Source organism: Paroedura picta, chromosome 2 (genome assembly GCF_049243985.1).
Source record: "Paroedura picta isolate Pp20150507F chromosome 2, Ppicta_v3.0, whole genome shotgun sequence".
In the NCBI taxonomy this organism is placed as follows: domain Eukaryota; kingdom Metazoa; phylum Chordata; class Lepidosauria; order Squamata; family Gekkonidae; genus Paroedura; species Paroedura picta.
The window spans coordinates 82279050-82296514 of record NC_135370.1 but is presented as its reverse complement, the minus strand read 5'-3'; the positions used below and the strand labels follow the sequence as shown (position 1 = coordinate 82296514).

At 42.7% G+C, this 17465-nt stretch overlaps 1 protein-coding gene across 3 annotated transcripts in view; it reads left to right on the top strand.

Moving 5' to 3' along the window:
- IGHMBP2 (immunoglobulin mu DNA binding protein 2) overlaps positions 1-17465 on the top strand; it is a 92797-nt gene that overhangs the window by 17966 nt on the left and 57366 nt on the right. For all 3 annotated transcript variants that reach the window (XM_077321265.1, XM_077321264.1, XM_077321267.1), the window contains 2 exons: positions 7437-7584; positions 10375-10549. In XM_077321265.1, the coding sequence (XP_077177380.1) occupies positions 7437-7584; positions 10375-10549 (323 nt within the window). The remainder of the gene's footprint in view (positions 1-7436; positions 7585-10374; positions 10550-17465) is intronic.

Below are 17465 nucleotides of genomic sequence, written 5' to 3'. Positions count from 1 at the left end.
AGTTGACAACTCCTTTAATCAAATGCAATCCTAAATAAAACTATAGATTCCCTACTTTTAGGACCAGCAGGTTTCTTCTACCGTCTTTCTCATTGCATAGTTGCATCAATCTCTTGATTTCTCACCACTCAGACAATTAACTGCACCTTAAATTGTTTTCTTTCTGTTTCACTTTCATGAAAAGCCCAGAAGCCATAACTACAGAACAGTTTGTTGCTGCCTGGTTATGGCCTACAGAGTTGGTTCAGTGCTGCTTTCATTGAATGACGTGAAGACTGCTTCACACTGTATTAATTGGTTGGGACTGGTGACATGTGAGGGCGATCTGGCTGCGACATCTGTCACCCAATTGATCGCCAGGGTTGATTCGGCTGATTCGACTGCTTCACACAGTAACCATCCTACATTTGCCTCTTTTTATGGTTCCCGGGGTGCTGTAGCCAGTCCCAACCAATTAATACAGTTGCACAACACATGAGTGCCAACTACTATTTGTTGCAACCACACTTTGCATTTTGAAGAGTATATATATGCACAGACATCTTTGTTCCTAATTGTCAAGTTTAGAAGTGGCACACCCTGCAGTACCTGATTGTTGGACTAATTGGGAGAGTTGGGAAGATCAAAAGGTAGAAACTTTTCCTTACTGGAACCTAGTGTGAAGGCAGCAGTGGCTTCATTAGTGGTTGCCTTTGTTTCTGGAGTTTCTTCTAGACCAGCTTTTCTCAACTCTTTTACTATTGAGGAACCCCTGAAACATTCTTCAGGCTGTGAGAAACCCTAGAAGTGGCGTGATCATGCAGAATATGGTTGGGAATCATAGCTGTATACACACCTATCCAGGACCCCTCCCCTTCCCATCCTCTTGAGGCCCATCATTGGCCATTATGGTAGGGGGTGTGCAGGGGACAGGTCAATGTGACCATATATGGTCATAGCACGCTTCAGGAAACCCCAGGATTACATGAAAAAAACCTGCTCTAGACTTAGGTTGAGTTTCTGGTTCCAAGGTTCAGCAATATGCAGAGAAATGGGGTAGAATAAAAACAATGTTCATGAAACCCTAATTGGTAGGGGTGACATGGATGAATTGTTCTCACTGCCTTCTTTCTTCCTGATTTGTCCCAAATAGGGACTGGAATTTTTAGATCTGCCTGTAGCTTTATAGCTTGAATCTGGAAGGAGATGTTTTATTAAATAAGTATGTAACTGTGCACATTCTCCCCACTCCTTCCCCCCCTAAGCTTGTTTGGCAAAACCAGCAAAGTTTTGGAGTATGTTGTCATCTTCTCTATTTAATTTCCTACTTTAAATTTAAAATGTGACACTAATTTAATTGAGGTAATACATTTGAATACAAATGATTACATTTCTTTTCCAGTGACCTTTTATGAGGATACAAAGTATCCTTTGTCACAAGAACCTGGGATTGGTTCCAGAATGTGGTACAGACCACTCTGTTTCTGGGTTTTTGTGGTGCTGCTTCTTTTCTTTTCACCCAATTGCTTCTGAGTTACTTTAGTCTCTGGGGAAGCGATGTGGTGAGCTCCTTTGAAACCTTTGCTGCTTTTGCACCTACAGCAGTATTTTACTGCTATTATCTATATAGCTCTTAAAAATTGTAAAGAGTGTTACAGCTGTTAATGTGTGTCTTGTTACAATACCTTTCCAAGGTAGGAGGTTGCTGTTCTTTGTTTTACAGATTTTTTAGCTGAGACTGAGAAAGCGTGACTTGTCCAGGGCCATGTTCTTGCAGTACCAGAAACTGATTGACTCTCAGCCTGTCAGTTGAAAGATTCTCTAGGAAAATACTAACTTGGGTGGTAATTTCCTGTTACAGCTCAAATATATTTCTTCATATGTACAAATACAGTAGGGTCTCTCTGCAGAGAAATGTAATTGTGGCGTGTTATTACTTTATGGAAGAGTACTGACTGAAGAGGCTTGTAGATGTATACAAATTCATCTGCTGTCATCCTCCCATGGCAGCTGCTAATACTTTTCCTGCAGGGCTGTTATTTATTGTTTGCTATTTTGGATATTTTCTGAAGTGTTCTAGGGTTTGTGGACAGGTAAGGCGCTGTTGAAACTAGAGAAGGCTGGGTGGATAGACAAGGTAATTAAATTCGATGCTAGTTTGAACAATACCAAGTTGTCCTATGAAGCCCAGTCTTGTTCATTGCTTTTATACATCACAAAATAAGTCAAGGAGCATCTGTGTCAAGTTGTACAGTCAAGCCAAACAGAGCTCATCAGCTGCATGTTATGAACTGCCAGATTCTTGATAATCCAGACAAAAAAGAAAAAAAGCCTGTTTGGTTATTGTAGGAATTGGCAGCCATGTGTATCTAATGGGTAGTAATTAGTTTGGCAGTTCACAAGTTGTTCAGGCCTGATCTTTGCCATAACAAATTTATGATTGCATCATATGTCAAATAGAGTGGGAACAAATGCTGATGAGAACATGCTGAGGATAGTCCAGCAGTGCTTTTTTGTGGCCATATTTACTAGCATAAATTAATTCAGGAACAACACAGGAGTAAGTGCAGAATCTAGCCTAATTGCACATTGTCTTCCTTGGAGCTGTTCTCTCATACCAACCAAAGTGCCTCAGCGCATTCACACTCACTGGTCCTGACTGAGATATGGTCTGTTCTGTAAGTCCTGATGGCATCAAGTGACTTCAGGGTTTATTTGCCCCAAAGTCATTTACCAAAGTAAATGGGTTCGTGCTCCAAAAGAGTCTTCAGCAGTTGATGTTCTGGTACCCACATATTCCCTCTTTTGTTATTTTCTGTTTCTCTGTGGGAAATGTGCCCACCTACATATACCAAAACTATGATATATTTATGGAGCAGGAGCATTCATAGGTAAGAAATCTCTATTATGATCTATTGAGCAGTTCCAAATGAAATATGCTCTCTAAAAGTACACTGACAGTTTATTTAACTAGAGAGCAATTTATAACAACCCAATCAAGTGGGAGCTAAAGTTTACCCTCTCACCCCCACCCCTTACCTCAGCAGTTGGTTGGTTGTAGTATGTCCAAATTTCTCTTCATAATCATTGTGAATTACCAGAGTGATGAAGCAACTCAAAAGTTGTTCTCAGTTTGGAAGAGTCCCTAATAGCAGTCAGTTTGAGAGGTTAATGGCCATCTAAATGACTTGCACTAGAAGATAGCTTGCCAAACTGCACCTCAGGAGTTAGGGCTGGGTGTTACAGGCATTCCACCTTCTGTATATTGTCATCAATGTTTTGTGGACCTTTGGCTTGTCACCAGGCACTCATGGGAATGTATCCTCCCTTACCTTTCCTCTACCCCAGAACCCCCATTAGATCTCTAAAATGGCATTGTCAGGAATAATCTGGCCAATACCTCCTTAGGGGTCACATGAGGTTCTTGAGCAAGACCTGTTTTTGAATGTTTACACTCATGGGTTATAGGTCATCCTATATATGAAAATAAAAAAGTAAGGTGATATCTTTGTATCAAGCTTTATTCCTGGTGTGGAAGAGCTAGACTTCTTCATTACACAAGATTATTTTCTTGAACTCTGAGCATTTTCAGTTGGCTGCATTGAGAAAAAAGTGATTTCAAAATTATTTGCATGAAGACCAGATGGATATTACTTTTTAAATGGCTTCGAAGTAATTTGCAATCTGGCAGGCACAGAGAAGCTGTTCACAATGACCACTCAGTCAGAATGGAATGGGCATTTCCTCAATTTGCATTAAGGTCTGGTTGCATCTTAATTTGTCAGATGAGATACTGGCTCATGTAATCTGGCATTTTAGAGATGGCAACAAAGAAATCGATCTGAAAGACAGTGACTCACAGAAGGCTACCCTTTGTAATGCTGGGTGAGGCTTCTATATTGTATTGCCCCAAGTAGTTAATCTAGAGGAAGCTTTATGGCATAATCCCATCCCAACCCATTTCTACCCAGGGTGGGGGATCCATTCTGCCATTCTGCATAACAAATACTGGACAAATAAGAAAGAATCTGATGGATTTTGAGTAATTTGCTTTTATTGCTGAAGCCAGTGCTATGATACCCATCTGTTTTGAACAATAGTGTGCTTTTAAGGCTCTAAAACGGTGGTCCCCAACCACCGGGCCGCGGCTCCCTCTCCCTGCCCCCCCCCCCGCAGTAAGAAACTTCCCAGGCCGCAAGCTTGCGGCCCGGCAAGCTTCTTACTGTGGGAGGGGGGGAGAGGGAAGCAGGGCCGCGCATGGGCAATCGCCCTCCATGCTGCCGCCGGTCCCCAGCCTAAAAAAGGTTGGGGATACTGCTCTAGAACATTCTGATGTAATACAGTGAAAATGTAGAATGTGTGTTTATAGTGTGAGACGATTTTTATTTACTTATTTTTTTCAGGGCTTCAAAACATTGGGCAGCATTTATTCATCTGTACACAGAATTCCTCATTTTCCTATGTCTCCCTGTTTTTCTACCCTTTTCCAATTCATGGAAAGATGATTCTAAGGCTGATCAGACTACTTGGAGGAACAGTGTTGCTTCTTGTGGAGCTTGATCAAGGAGGATAAGGAGATGACATAGCTTCCCTTTCCTCTTATGCAAGCTCAGCTCCAGGAAGGAAAGAGAGCCATTCCATCCATTCGCCCCCTCCTCATATTTGCCCTCCAGCCTTCTCAGCTGGTCCACTGCACAGATCCTGCAACCCCAGGGAGGTCATTCTGGGGGTTGGAAAGAACTGCATAGCTGGAGAGCAATGTGGGGAAACAGTGTGCCTTCCATACATGTAACACAGGATATTACCCATATTACCCATCACCTCAAATAAAAGCTGTGATTCAGGCCATTTTGGTACCATTTCATTGGCCAAAAGTAATTTAACTGCAGAATGTGCTGTAGATTTCTGAAGTATGGAATAAAGTACATTACTTACTTTACCCCAAGAGATTTCCTATAAGTGATTAGTGAAACAGAGTGTGGCCAAAGGATTTATAACATCTCTTCCTCATCTCCCATCCCAGTATGAAACACAGTTCTCATAGGTGGTGGTTTGTGCCATAGTATTCTAGGTAACTTGATGCATGATTCAGCCTTACAGGTGTACATTTTCTCATCTTCCTAAAACGTTGTTTCCTGAGCCCCGATGTGCTGCTGGTCCGGTGTGAGCTGAGCCCATAAGACACTGGCTGGGCTGCTGGAACTTAGCTTGCTCCTAGCTAGAAGTGTGAGGGGGAGGGATGGAAAGAGGAACATGATGAGTATACCCTCATTGTATCCAAGACTTGCGCTGCCAATGGTCCAAGCTAAGCCCTTGCACCTTGAACTTGACATGCTCCCAGTTATCAGTGTCTGGTTCTGTGGCAGTTCTCCCAAGAAGAGAACTTTCAGTAAATTATTTGGAGAGTTGTGCTAACAGCTACACAAAATGTTTTGTTGCCAAAGCTGGCCACATACAAAAACCAGACAATTGTAGGGCTCAGTTTGCCATCCCCCCTCTAGTTGATTTCACACACTCTGTGATCTTTCAAGAAGTACTCCTTATCAAAGTGACAGTGTGATTTACAACTTAGTACCTCCAGCAGGAAGAGCAAACAAAACATATACCAGATAGCCCTGAAACTCACTTGGGAAAATAGGAGGGGCGAGACGCAGGGATCATGGAAATGTTATGAGTCAGGAGAAAATATGACAGTCAGGTGTATGGGAGAAGGCAGTGGTTATGGACCTGCAGTTGCCTTACAGACTTACATTGTCTCCAGCCTGAATTGAGTGGGCTTGACTTGCTCCCCACTGACAATGGGATGAGAGGAGGTTATAGGTACTGCCAGACAAGCTCAAGGCAAACTGAGTCCAAGTTGAGCCCTGCTTCCCTTCATGTTTCCCTAATCTGAGGACTACCTGATTTTGGTATATTGCTGCTGAGGCTGCATTTAATTAGTAATAACAATTTAGGAGGTAAGTAGGGCTACTTTGAGGGTAATGGCAAATTAAACTAATTATCAAGGCCTATGAAAAGTATACACATCTTTCCTGTGTCTTACTTTGTTGCCAGTTTACATCTGTGACTTGAAATATCTTCAGGCACCCAAGTAAAACAACTGCATAAAGCAGACTTTCTCAACGTTTTTATTGCTTATTGCTTACTGCTTACTGCTTATTGCTTACTGCTTACTGTTTATTGTTTATTGTTTATTGTTTGATTTATATCCCCCCTCCCCCTGGAGGCTCGAGGCGGGTCACATAAAAACCAATCCCCTAAAACAATAAAAGCACAATAAAACATTTAGTATTGAGAAACCCCTGAAATATTCTTCAGGCTTCATGAAACCTCTTAAGTGGTGTCAGCAGACCTCACTTCCCTGACACCTCCCAGAAATCATATGTCACCAGAAGTGACATCTTCCAGACCCTCCCACTGGATGTAATATCACACTCCATTGCTCCCCACCCCCCATACCAGAAATGGCCCAGCGGGTTACTCTGCTGGACCAGGAACAGGATTGGCATAGGCATCCACTGTCCCATCAACCCCTGCCACCCCCCATACCACATGCAGTTAAGTTATAATGACAGTACTTACTTCTCTGGACTCCAGCTGCTACCATGTATGATGAACCTTGGCCAGCAGGGATTTTTATGACTGGGGGCCCTTCCCTTTCTACCTGCTCTAGGCCCATCATTGACCTTTTGGAGAGAGGGACAGGTGTATACAACCATCTGTGGTCATATTACCTGATAATTAAAAAAAAACATATTAAAATTAACTTCCACTCAGTTGGTGAAACCATTCCAAGGCCTTTGAAAAACCCCAGGGTTTCGCAAAACCCCTGTTGAGGCAGTTTGGCGTATTTTCAGAATTATCTCCAAAAGAATTCATACAAATTATATTTGCTCTGTTTCACCTGGTAATATTGCTGGGTGATTACGCACTAATTATGTGGAGTTATAGTGTACTGTTTTAGAAAGCATCTAGAAGTTACAACATATTGTCATTATTTTTTAATTCAAGATATTAGCAAAAAAGGTTGGAACATCTGCATTGAAAGTAGTAGTATTACCCATTGTATATGCAATTTTTAGGAAAGCAGTGAAACTGAATTGGATTTCTATTTAGACTCATTTTTTTCTCATTAAACTTTACATTTTTTGAGCGGAAGAATTTTATTGATGCTAATCCCAGAAAATCTGTATCTCTTTCTAAAAATCCTTATTAAATATGCACCCATAGTAAATACAAGTTAAATATATTTTCTTCTCTCCTGTAGACTAAACATCTTTGTCAGTAGAAGCAGAAGAATTGAGCCTCTTCTAAAGAGTACAGTTTATGCTGGATTAGCAGTATGCTGCATTCTTATGAGAGAGTTTCTGCTGCTTGAGCCAGTACCTTTATGATACATTGTGCACAGTGGAATGCTGTTTTTTTTTTAATTGTCTTTTTTATTTCCTTTGGTGCAGGCAAAAACCAAAAAGACCCATGACAAAGGAGAGAGAAGCCATTTTCTAAATGAGATTAAGACGCTGAGGAAAGAGCTGAAGGAGCGAGAGGAAATAGCTATGTCTGAAATCCTGAGACGGGCTAATGTTATTCTTGCAACAAACACAGGTTAGTGAAATCTTTCTGTCTTTGCCTTTAAGATCTGTTAAATCAAATTATAGGCAGCTACAGGCTGCTCTATGTCCCTCTGCATTACTGTGTTTCATCTGGAACTCAAAAGATTGCATAATGCATCTTTGAATTGATTCTCAGTCCAATACCAGTAACTTTGAACACTACTCACAATTACACGTAGTGGATGATTTACCTTTCCCTTCTGGATCCGCAGCTGTGTTTCCTGATTGGTTGGCATGTGTAACTAATCCATACTGTATGAATCCAAACAACATACACTGCTCTACAATTGATATTTTTATAAGCTGTGGCTTACCTCTGTATGCCTCCTGATATGGAGAGAGAAGTATGCATTATTTCTAGAACTAATCAAGGTCCTGGACTTTCAAACAGTGAGTTGCTTGCATGTTTTAGGAACATGATCGTGTGGTTCATTGGATCAAAACTGCTGCTGCTTGTTTGGGGAGCAGTTGATGCTCCCAAAAGTATATTTACCAGTGACACTGACAAGTGATTGTGTGCAACAGTATGTATATTAAAATGCTAATTTGTACAAGAATTATAAATGAACAGAAATACCAGATTATTGTTGCAAATAATATTTTCCCCTTCCAGTTGGAAGACTGAAATAATGACAACTGTTTCACACCAATGGGTTCTAGACTACCTGAATATTGTCAGTTCATAATATGACAATTGGAAATGGGTAGTATCTCATTTATAATTCAGTCCTTGTTGACTCACATAACCTCTGTCAGTGAGCAAAGAGATGCTTATTGGAAGGCTCCAGAGGTTGTTGTTTATGCTGCCTATTGGCACAGAAGCAATATTCTGGCCCATTAGTTCCCAACCCTTATAAACGTCCTTACAGAGGCAGGTGTTTGTTCACTTGCCACCTGCCATGCAGCAGACCAATATTATGATTCTTCATAAAAATGACCAGGACCTTTTAAGATACAAACCTGACAGGCCTGTTTGCAAACAACAAAGCCTGCTTAGAAAACTTCAACGTATGCATTTCATGTGATTGTATCTAGCTCAATAACACATATTTATTGCAGCTGGAATTGTCCCCCAAAACACCAGTAATATCTACAGGTTTGTGTGAGTCTAATTATCGCAACTGCCTATTCAAATGATTCATTGTTAAACCTGAAAAAGCTTTCAGTAATGTTTTTTGGGCACATCAGAACCTTCTGTCCAAGATTTTAACTAACATGGTGCTTTATGGAATGGCTGATTCCCTGCTATGTTTTCATACAGCCCAGCAATACCCACTTTGTAAAGTGTGGCAGGAAGCAAATATTTGGGTTTTTGAAGTCCAGGCAGGGAGGAGGTGTTTTTTGGGAATTGTAGTCCATGAGCATCTAGTCCATGGACAGGACATCTAGAGGACCACAGGTTGACTACCCCTGGTCTAAATTATGGAGCTCTACTTGTGAAGTGATTGGCCCTCTGCAGCATTTAGGAAACACAGCAGCCTACCTCATTGTGCCAATCCATAGTGCATTCCTCCAGATATTTGGTCTGCCCTTGTGCTTGGATCTCTTGACAAAAAGATCTGGGAGGTGCATATATCTATGTATACATGAAGAAAAAGGAAACAGTTATCATAATGATAGGCGTCATCCTTGCCTTTACTGTTAAAGCAGCCTTACTATTAAGCCATATGAGCCTGGTTGTGATAAGCTAGTAAGATTTTTTTGTCATTAAGATATCTCGATCCTGCTTTTCTAAAAACAATTTTATCCAAGGCTGTAGTTCAGGGTAAAATTACTTAGATACTTATGTACAAGAATTGTTTGTAAGGAAATCCTATGATTTGTTCAAGTCTTTGGACAGATAGATTAATTATGAATCCTTGGGGGAAATTTTTTCTCATTTTTAGAGCTTACTCACTTTTGACTGAATCTCAGAAATGGCTACACAACCTTCTGGTAATGCACTATAGGTCAGAGACCCTATTCCTGGCTGTGTGAAAGGGGCTGCTAGGTGAATGTTATAATTCTGTTTATACTCAGTGGATTAACTGAAGCCAAGTGTGCCCCCGTTACAAGTGGAACAGAAAATCGCTTTTGATAGCACATCTGAAGCAGTGACAACAGGCTCTGGAATCTCCCTTTTGTGAGTGGGGGATTGAAGTTGTTTCTCAAGAGCTGTGCTGGTATTTATGTCATTCTTCTTGTGGTAGGGAAAAGTGTAGGGACCAGAGTGAATAGTGACCAGTAAGGGTCTTTGGATGGTATGGCAAGGTGCTGCTGAAGCTATGGCCTGTAAGGGATAGAGAGTAACTAAGAGTAAAAGCCTCTTGTCAAGTTTACTCACAAGCTTTAAGACCACTTTGCCCGAACTGCTGATAATGTGCTGATAATGAGTATCGTTATGCGATAATGAATATCCTTATGCGATAATGCCTAACGTTACAGGTGATGTCTTTATTCTTTTTTAAACTCTCAAAAATACCCAGAAATGCCCCTGCTCCACGTACAAAGCTTGGAAACATTGCCTTCTGACTCATACCACAAGGGGGATTGCCATATCTATAAGAATATGGCTGGTTGTGTGCAATAAGTATTCATCAGGGAAGAAATGTGAAAGCCAAATGAAAAAAAAATGGCTTGTTTCAGATAGGGCCCTTATTGCTTGTCACAGAATTCACCAGAATACAGCATAATGGAAGAGAAAATAACTCACTGAAAATTTTAAGCCTTGAACCAACAAATCTTTGTTCACCTTTGGTATGGAAAAGGAGGCTTAGTGTTTTTAAATTCTTCATTTAATTAGGAGCCTCTTCTGATGGCCCACTGAAGCTACTTCCTGAAAATCACTTTGATCTGGTGGTTATTGATGAATGCGCCCAAGCACTTGAAGCAAGCTGCTGGATTCCTCTGCTAAGGGCCAGAAAGTGTGTCCTGGCTGGAGATCACAAACAGCTGCCTCCTACAGTCATTTCTTACAAGTAAGGAGCAATTTTCAGACTATCAATTAATTATGGGACTGAGTGTTGGAAAAAAGCTTACAGGAAGGAGCACAGTGTAGATGGTGGGACAGTTCAAGGGCTTGTTCACATAGTCCTTTTTCAAGGGACTGGATACTCCATATCAATAGCTAATGTTCTTTTTATTTAATAGGAATATTTGGAATAATCTTTACCCAACCACCTGATTGCTGGGACAGATTTTTTCTTAATTAAAAGTGTCACACTCTTTAAATTATTTTTGAAATTATTTACTTGGTGTGTAAAAGGATAAGAATCTGCTCTTAGAGGAGCTCCCTTATTGTTTCTGCATGTTGGTTTATTCATGCTAAGATGCAGTGGTAACTCATGGAGTCCTGTCATATAACAACATGCAGGATAGGTACTCTGTGAGGACGGGTACTTTGCAGTCTAATCCAGAATTGCCTGAGGTACACTACATCACCCTCATGTCTCATACTGCGACAGTATGAGAATGTCCAAATCATTCTTTTGTTGACTACAAAATGTGTTTTTTGATTTAAATGTTCATGTTCTCCAGTCTCTCAGATGGAAAACATTAAGGTACTAAGGGCAAAGCCTGTTGGTGGGGGGAAGAGGGAGGGGAGAAGTTGTTCAGTTTGTAAGGCAATGGGGTTGAATGTGTGTGTTGTGCGAGAGGTTGTGGTGGCGTGGTGGTAAATGAAGGCATGGGTGTGGAGATATGGGTGTCAAGAACCTGTTAGTTGAGTGTGGGAGAGGATTGACCTTTGGGAATTGTGGCATAGTGGTTACAGATATGCTTTCCAGAGCCATGTCTTCAGATATGTGAAGGGAAAATCAGACTGGAGACTCTTCTTAGGGGGAGATTACATGGCAACCAATTCCTCCCAGTTCTGCGTCATTTCCCTTCTTGTGTGAATTAGTCCACAGACACCGAAATGTCCCCCTGCCCTAATGCACAGGTGTCCTGTCTCCATTTTTTCACTGTTGATAAAATGTCTCCATTTTTTTGTCTCCATTTTTTCACTGTTGATAAAATGTCATGTGTCCACATGCTTCTTTCATGGTTGTTCCTTAGAAGAAGAAGAACTGGATTTTTGTACCCTGATGTTTACTAACCAAAGGAGTCTCAAGGCAGTTTACAAACTCCTTTTCAGACTCACAGGACTGATGATGTTCTTTCTGTCTGCGCCCCCAAATACTAACAGTTGCTGGTAAGGGCTGGATGGGTGGGTCCTGTCAGAACTTTGGCCCAATGATTGGGCCAAAGTCCTGAGTGAGTGTGACCTGATTGTGCCCTGCCTCTGACAGGCTATGCCCACTCTCTGCCCACTTAGCCCTTAGCGAGTTATCATATAACAGATTATAACAGCTGTTACAGATTTTAAAGGTACATATGTGAAGGTATCATATGATGGCTTGCTGCCCCTTCTCAATGTGGTGTAGTAGTTATGGTATCAAGCTAGGGTCTGGGAAACCCAGGTTTGAACCCTCATTCTGCTGTGGAAGCTTGTTGGATAATATTGAGCCATTCACATACTCTTAACCCTAACCAACTACATAGGGCTCTTGTGAGGATAAAATGGAGGAACAATGTAACCTGCTTTGGGGCCCCTATTGGGCAGAAAGGTGGCTTGTAGATGAAGTAAAATAAATATTGCATCTCTAAGGCTCATAGAAACTTTTAATTGTTTAATTATCTGAGTTATCTCAGCATATTGTTTGAGGAATTACTAGGGTTGGTTCTGAACTTACTTTGTTTTTTCCATTGTCAATCCTGTTGAATTCAGAGCAATTTGAACCCATGTCTTCTTCCTTCCTTTCCCCTGAATTGAACCAGAAAGTGTTCTGCACTTGATTGCGGAAGCTCAACGGGGGGAGGGGAGTGGGTGGGGGAGTTGGGTAAAGCTCCAGCCAGTCAGCATTAAAGGAGCACAAGGCTGGAGAGTACTTTATTTCTTGCCTTTTGACTCCCATGAGTCTACACCCAGAGCAAACTGGGGGAGGAGCCAAGTGCAGCACAAGGTTAGTTTGGTTGAGGTCATGGCAGGGGGTATCTGGGGGACCAGCAGATGTTGTTGAGTCAGCCAGCCTCAACCAAATGCCTTGTGGAGGAGCTACCTTTTACAGGCCGTACGGAATTGTGGAAGTCCAGGAAGGGCCCTATCTCTTCAGGGAGCTCCGTTCCACCAGGTGGAGCCAAGACTAAGAAGGATCTGGCCCTGGTTGAGGTCTGGTGTAATTCTTTGGGGCCAGGGATCACCACCCAGTTGGAGGTGTTGGAGCGTAGAACTCTTTGGGGGGTATAGGCAGAAAGGCGGTCTCTCAGGTACACTGGGCCCAGACCACATATGGGCTTGGAGGTGATTACCAAAACCTTAAGTCTGACTGAGATCCAGCATCATTGTTGAAATGCAGGCTGAATGTAGGGTCTCCATGGTGTATTTGTGAGGATCCTGGCCACAGCATTCTGGATTAGTTGAAGTTTTTGGATCAAGGATAAGGGTAGCTCTGCATAGAGCGAGTTGCAGAAGTCTAGTCTAGAAGTGACCGTTGCATGGATCACTGTGGTTAGGTATTCTGGGGCCAAGTAGGTTGCTAGTAGCTTGGCTTGGCATAGGTGGTAAAAGGCCTGCTGCACTACTCTCATGACCTGTGCCTCCATGGAGAGGGAGGCATCAGTGATCACACCCAGGTTTCTGGCATAGTGAGTTACTGATAGCTGAAGTCCATCCAGGTTGGGTAGACATGTTTCTTAGCTTGGTCCTTTCCTGCCCAGCCACAGGACCTCCATATTTGAAGGGTTGAGCTTCAGATGACTCTGCTAGAGACTCCTCATCACAACTTCCAGTTATCTGGCTAAGGATTCTGGGGGAGAATCAGGGGAGCCATCCATCAGGAGGAAGAGCTGGGTGTCATCTGCGTATTGGTCACATCCCAGCCCAAACCTCCGCACCAGCTGAGCAAGGGGGTGCATGAAGATGTTAAATAAGATAGGAGAGAGGACTGCTCCTTGTGGGACTCCACATGTGAGATGGTGACAGCTAGATGCTCTCTCTCCTATTGTTACCCTCTGTCCATGACCCCAGAGAAAGGAGCTCAGCTCATGGTCGACTGTGTCAAATGCTGCTGAGAGTTCTAATAGTACAAGCAGCGCTGACCCGCAGTGGTCTAGCTGGCAACGCCCTGTCTGTCAGGGCGACTAATGCTGTTTCTATCTCATGGCCAGGCTGGAAGCCTGACTGGGATGGGTCAGGGGCAGAAGTTTCCTCCAGGAATGCTGGTATTTGGTTTGCGGCAGCCCTTTCAACTAACTTTCCCAGAAACACTAAGTAGTTGTCAGGCTCCTGTGGATCTAGAGATGGTTTTTTCAGCAATGGGTGCACCGCTGCTTCTTTTCTTCCAGGAATTCTCCCACTTAGAGGTTGATTATTTCCCAGAGGGGGGCATGGAGAAGGCTAGGAATCAGTGCATGGCTCTTCTGGGGTAGAGTATACAAGTGACAGCAAGAAAGAATGGATGAGGTCATTAAAACTTTTTTCACAGTCAGAGTAGTTCAGCAGTGGAATAGGCTGCCTAAGGAGGTGGTGAGCTCCCCCTCACTGGCAGTCTTCAAGCAAAGGTTGGATACACACTTTTCTTGGATGCTTTAGGATGCTTAGGGCTGATCCTGCGTTGAGCAGGGGGTTGGACTAGATGGCCTGTATGGCCCCTTCCAACTCTATGATTCTATGATTCTAAAAGACATGGAGACTTTGGGGTGGGTAGAATTGGATGAGTTGTGCAGGACAGAAAGGGAGGGGGTAAGGCTATGAAGGCATTTGTGTCCCTGAAGCCTGTTCCAGGAAGGAACTGTTATTGTTTCTGACCATTTCTAGATTACTTGAGGAAATGTTCATCATTTTTCCAGGGTGTAAACTGCACGGAGCTTTTATTCCAACCCCAGGTCGATTTAGTCCCTGCCCTCTACACAGAATGCGATTTCCGTTTTGATTTGGGGCAATTTAAATTTTCTTTCTGCAGCAAGAAGGATTGATCCGGAGTGACCCTACCTTTATTGTGCGATATCTTAGAGTGCTTTTAACCCTCAATATTTTTTAAAATGGCATTGTTTTGAATCTGGGCTCTCCTCCATGGTAGAGAACCCATGATTGGCCACAGGTGGTCATGTGACAAACTTGCCTTAAAGGAGAAGCCCCTAATTTCTCTCAACTTCTGTCCGTCTTGGATATTTTTCTGCCTTCTTCGATCCTCCCCCCCCCCTTCAAGAAAAGAAAGGATTTTTTTCTCCCTCCTCTGACTTCTTGGATCCTCTCCCCCCTTCAAGAAAACAAAGAAAGAGTCTCCATTTGCCTCCCCCCCTCTTCTGAGCCTCCCTAACCACGTGCAGAACACTTTCCTATTTCAATGGGGAGGGGGGGAGAGAGGAAGACTCGAGTTCAAATCGATCTGAATTCAACAGGATTGACAATGGAATAAACAAAGTAAGTGCAGACACTGCCCAGGTTTGCTTGTTACAAGCAAGCAGAGTATACAACAACCAGCAAGTTTTAGCCCCCAGATAGGGGAGAGGAGGTAGAAGTGGAAGCTGATGCTGGCTGCAGGCCATGTCTTCCCCATAAGGTGCTCCTGTGGAAGCTCCAGGCTTTCTGATGGCAGCTTGCAACCAATCATATTTTCTCCTCTGTCTTTAGATAAAGCTGGATCCGGGAAATATATTAAGGAGGCTGGTGCTTGTGTGTTGCTTGCTTGAGATTTCTTGCTAGGAATTACCGCTATGGTAGGGAAAAATTGCATCTAATTTATGAACCTGCTTTTGGAGAGATGGTAAACCATTAACAGAATGCATTTCTTTTCTGTTTTTTAGTTTCCATTCCGAGAGAAAATAAGCAAATAAGAAACCTATAAATTGTGTATTGTTGTGCATGCTCCTCTTACTGTGTAAATCATTAGTCAATTTGCTGTGCACCTGAATTTTATGGATCTCTCTCGTATCTATAATGTGATATAACTTGTCAGGGAAAGGCATAATATAATGCCACAGAAAACCCATGCAGTAGAGCTTGTTTGTAAGTACTCTTGGGGGGGGGTGATTAGTGGCCACCAATGAAAACAGGTTCTCTTATGCCAGGCACTGCACTCCCCAGGGGAAAACAGGACCATGAAGCAACATAGTACTTTGTTTACTGGCAGGTTAATACCTGCTGTTTTATAGGCAAGATCAATAAATCCTGTAGGAACAAGTAATGAAGACAAGTCCTAAGGACAGTTTCTCCTTGAAACTTTACACTGAGCTCTCTCTTTCCCTCACACGACATTTCTGTAGTGACGGCACTGGGACTCCAAGATAAAGACAATTTCATAACAAAGGACAAAATCAGAAGAGAAGCTGCATCTGGGCAGCAGGAAAGGTGACTGAGGTGGGGATGACTAGAGGAAAGGTTCAGTATCCAAAAATTATTTGTCATTAGAGCAGATTGTCACACAGTAATTCAAAATCTCTCCAGGGCGACTAGGAGTGCACTGGTATACCAGATGGAGGGCATGTCAGCGTTACCAGTGTGGGAAATATGTACTAGGTAGCTTCTGCTTCCCATCCAATCTGCCACTATCACCCCAGTTGAACCCAAAACTCTTTAGACACATAGATAGTAGCGCTTTTAGTACTCTCTGTCAAGCTCTGTTCCCTCAAATTGCTTCATACAGACAAAGGATTCATTACCACAAAACATCCCAGCAAAAATAAAAGCGATTAACTATACCTGGCTTCAAAAGCTTTTCTGAACACATTCCTAAAAAACAGCAGGTCTTCCTGACCTGTTCACCATTCTACAGGCGCTGCTGCAGTAGAAACCTGACATTGAATTCTAGCAGCTGTACAGAAGGGGGCTGCAAAGAGGAATGTCCAAGAGGATTGAGTTGTGGTGTACATGCATAGTAAGAAAGATGGTCCTTGAAGAACAAGATAAATTGATACATTAGGTCATCTGCTTTACAAATAGGGCCATGGAAAGATAACTTGGGCTTTGCTAGAGGTATGTCCGTATATAAAGCTTCCTTATATAATTAATCTATTTAACTAAGTCTTATCTAGAGTGACAGCTTCCCAGGGTCTTAGGCAAAAAATAAGAGGTCTTTTCCAGTTTCTGCTATCTACTTTTAACGGTAGTGTGCAGGAATTGGATCTGGGAACTTCTGCATTCAAAGCATGTGCTCTGCCAATGCAACCCAGCCCTCCTCATGATTGCATTACCCATGACTCCCCATTTTAATTTTACACCAGTGTTTTCCCTAAATGCTGTCATTCCTTCCTTCATTTTCGTATATACTGTGTTTCCTGCAGAATAAAAGCTGATTTTTAAAACCCTTGTATTCAGTTATATACCAGTCAGCTTTCAGCTTCCGCCACCATAGCTGATCCTCTCAGGTCTGTGAGCGGGGTGGCAGACTGCATAGCTTCCACTGTATGTCAGTTTAAAGCAGCTCAGAGCAGAAGCTCTCCCAGCAGTTCTGTGTGTGACAGAACCAGACAGATCCCCACAGACAGTTTCTGTTGCGTACCTCATTTATATGGAGCCACCCAGTAGACCCCAAGCTGAGCCTGTGTGGGGAGAGCTGTCCTAAAGATCAGCTAGATGGTGGGTCTTCTGCACGGCCCAGTTTAAACTAGGCTGTCCAGCAGACCCCAAGCAGGCTGGTTTTAAGGGACCACCCAAAAGAGCCTGCCAAGCACACCCCTACCTACAGCTTTCCTTCTATGACTTTTGAGGTGGCTTCCATATATCAGAATATTTAAAATCCTTATCCATGGTTCCTCTATATATTTGTGAAACAGCCTAGGGGGTGGAACATGTCCGGCTGTCCAAGTTGGAATAGGGGCAATCAGGGTACAGCCAGCAAATCTGGCTATACCCTT